The sequence below is a fragment of the Penaeus japonicus genome, unplaced genomic scaffold (genome assembly GCF_977035675.1).
Source record: "Penaeus japonicus unplaced genomic scaffold, GWHDUDI00000001_assembly GWHDUDI00000004, whole genome shotgun sequence".
NCBI classification, from domain to species: Eukaryota; Metazoa; Arthropoda; class Malacostraca; order Decapoda; family Penaeidae; genus Penaeus; species Penaeus japonicus.
Genome location: NW_028234406.1, coordinates 48,383,820 through 48,386,319, shown reverse-complemented (window position 1 = coordinate 48,386,319; position 2,500 = coordinate 48,383,820). Strand labels below are relative to the sequence as shown.

Here is a 2,500-nt window from a genome sequence, read left to right as displayed (position 1 = left end):
TCCAGGAAGGAACTTGTGATAGAAATTATCAGGGTTTTTGAGATGGAGGAGGTGCTCTCAGGTCATGCAGAATCAGCACCTCGTGTCAGGGGGCCTGACATGGGTGTTGAAGTCTAGAAGAATGAATATAGATTCAGATTAGGGTTTTTTCATATGTATATATATATGTATATATATATATATATATATATATATATATATATATATATATATATATATATATATATATATATATATATATATATATATATATATATATATATATATATATATATATATATATATATATATATGTAAATGTATATATATGCATATATGAATAGCTGAGGGCTTAGAATGCTATAGAACCTCAAATGTATGTAGAATATCTGTAGGACAATTTTAGGGGTAGTTTTGAAAGTTACAGGTTAGAATAGCATCAGTCAGAGAGAGAGAGATTGAGACATATAGAAGAAAGGTATACATATATTCATTATCCGTAGGTGTTAGCATAGGGTTTCATTATTTCCAATGTCCATGATTGCTCCTGTGATGATATTGTTTGAAATACCGACAACAGAAACACGCTGTTTCTGAACTCACTTTAGGTACCCTCGTGCCAACAGGAACCATAGCCACAGAAGAAAAGGAGATCCTTGACCGATCTTCCAGCACAGCTACAGTCGGTTCAAAGCTCGACCGGCGCATTGACATTCAACCAGCGGAGGATGAGGATGGTGAGTGTCTCGGAGTCTTCGTAATTCTGATGCAGATCAAAGAGCTCTGGATTATGAAGAGCGATAGCGTTTTATAATCGGTCTGTTGTGGTTTTATTATTACTGGTAATTAGTGTTGTTACTTGTACTCTGTTCTTTCTACCATTATGACATTTGTTTTTTGTTAAACTTAGAATATGAGTATTATAGCTGATTGTTAGATATTAAATTGTCAAATGGGTTTTGAGCCCAGAAACTCACATTTATAAAAAAAACAAAACCATAAAACCTCAAATTGTGTGCAAGTATGATTTGTCCATCTCATAAACAAAGTTGCACAGGTTTTGATGTCTTGGTACTATTAGTGAATAGCTTTTGACACAACTGCAAACAAATTCAGGAGTTGGCACTTCCTGACCAGTGGTAAAGAGACGAAGTACATTTATCATTTTACTGCAACATTTTATTAAGCTCAATACATACTATCTGGAATGCAAACTTTTTATTTTTATTTTACTCCATTAACTCTGTGAAGAGCACCAAGCAGCTCTGGGGCCGGATTCACTAACATGCATTCATAAGGCATTTACCAGCAGCCATTTTACACTGGTTACCAGTGATGGTAAAGTAGGATTCACAAAGTGGTGGTAAGTTGCCTGGTAAAGGTCATGATCGTTTCTTGTTTCTATGATAGCTGCCAGATCCCATCTTGGGGCTCTGGTAAAGCACTTGCACTAATCAGCGAGTGCCATACGTGATTCTTTAAGCTCCTTTGATCAATCACGTGAACATATAAACAAAAACCCGACGCAAGAGCGCAATTTTCGACTATGGCTTCAGGAACGGCATCGGTACCGAAGAAACGAAGGCCAAATTTTTCTAGAGATGAGCTTATGGCTCTCGTTACAAGCGTCCAGGAGCGCCAGGACATTCTGGAGGGGCCTCTGACCGGTGCCGTGTTCAATCCAGCCAAAGCCAGGGCATGGGTGGAAGTGACAGCGGCAGTGAACGCGAAGAGCAAGACGCTCAGAAGCGCCGAGGAGGTCAAATCAAAATACATTGACTTCAAGAGCTACACAAAGAAGAAACTACGCTTAAGGCAGAAACAGCTGTTGGCAACAGGTAAGTTCAAGTACTAAGAGCAGTGAAGCTTAAAGTAAGGGATAAGTCCACTGAGACTTGAGTATGAACAAGATGGTGAAGTTAAAACATGTCATCCTGGGAAAGATTGACAAAATGCCATCATGTATGCTCTATGGAATGAACTGTAGTTGGGACATATGTATTAGAATGTAGAATTCTATTATTTTGAAACCTAGAAACACATAATATATATTCAAGTAATAAATTTAGCTCTAATTCATTATCTAAAAAGAGCCATTGCAGCTCATTATAGTATAAGCCAGACTCTCATTTTAATATTATGCACATATATATCATTTAATCATGTATGTACAAAAATGCAACTAATTGCCAAGCTATTGTGAGAGTTACATAAATGTTGCTGACAGCATACGCTAGGAAATATTTTAAAAAGTAAAAGTACTATTTTTTGTAAACTGATTGATAAATTGTAGTCTCATGTTATGTAGCATCGTTCACATGTACTTGGTCTTATGAAATGTTTCTGAATATTTGTGAAGGATTTATGCTGAAAGAGATACCGAAGGCCTTTTCTGGTTATTGCTTCTTCAGGCATTTAATACTTGCAGGTGGAGGTCCTCCCACTGCTCCTCCTCTCACTCCTGCTGAGGAGGCCATGACTCAACTTATAGACCCTGCTTTTGTTTGTGGCATCTCAGATT

General features: G+C 37.2%; 1 protein-coding gene across 25 annotated transcripts in view; it reads left to right on the top strand.

Annotated features, from left to right (window-relative positions):
* Bap111 (Brahma associated protein 111kD) overlaps window positions 1-2,500 on the top strand; it is a 41,663-nt gene that overhangs the window by 28,071 nt on the left and 11,092 nt on the right. For 22 of the 25 annotated variants that reach the window (XM_043015558.2, XM_086536628.1, XM_043015553.2 and 19 more), the window contains one exon: window positions 588-716. In XM_043015558.2, the coding sequence (XP_042871492.2) occupies window positions 588-716 (129 nt within the window). The remainder of the gene's footprint in view (window positions 1-587; window positions 717-2,500) is intronic. The other 3 variants (XM_086536634.1, XM_086536621.1, XM_086536620.1) reach the window with 1 other exon arrangement.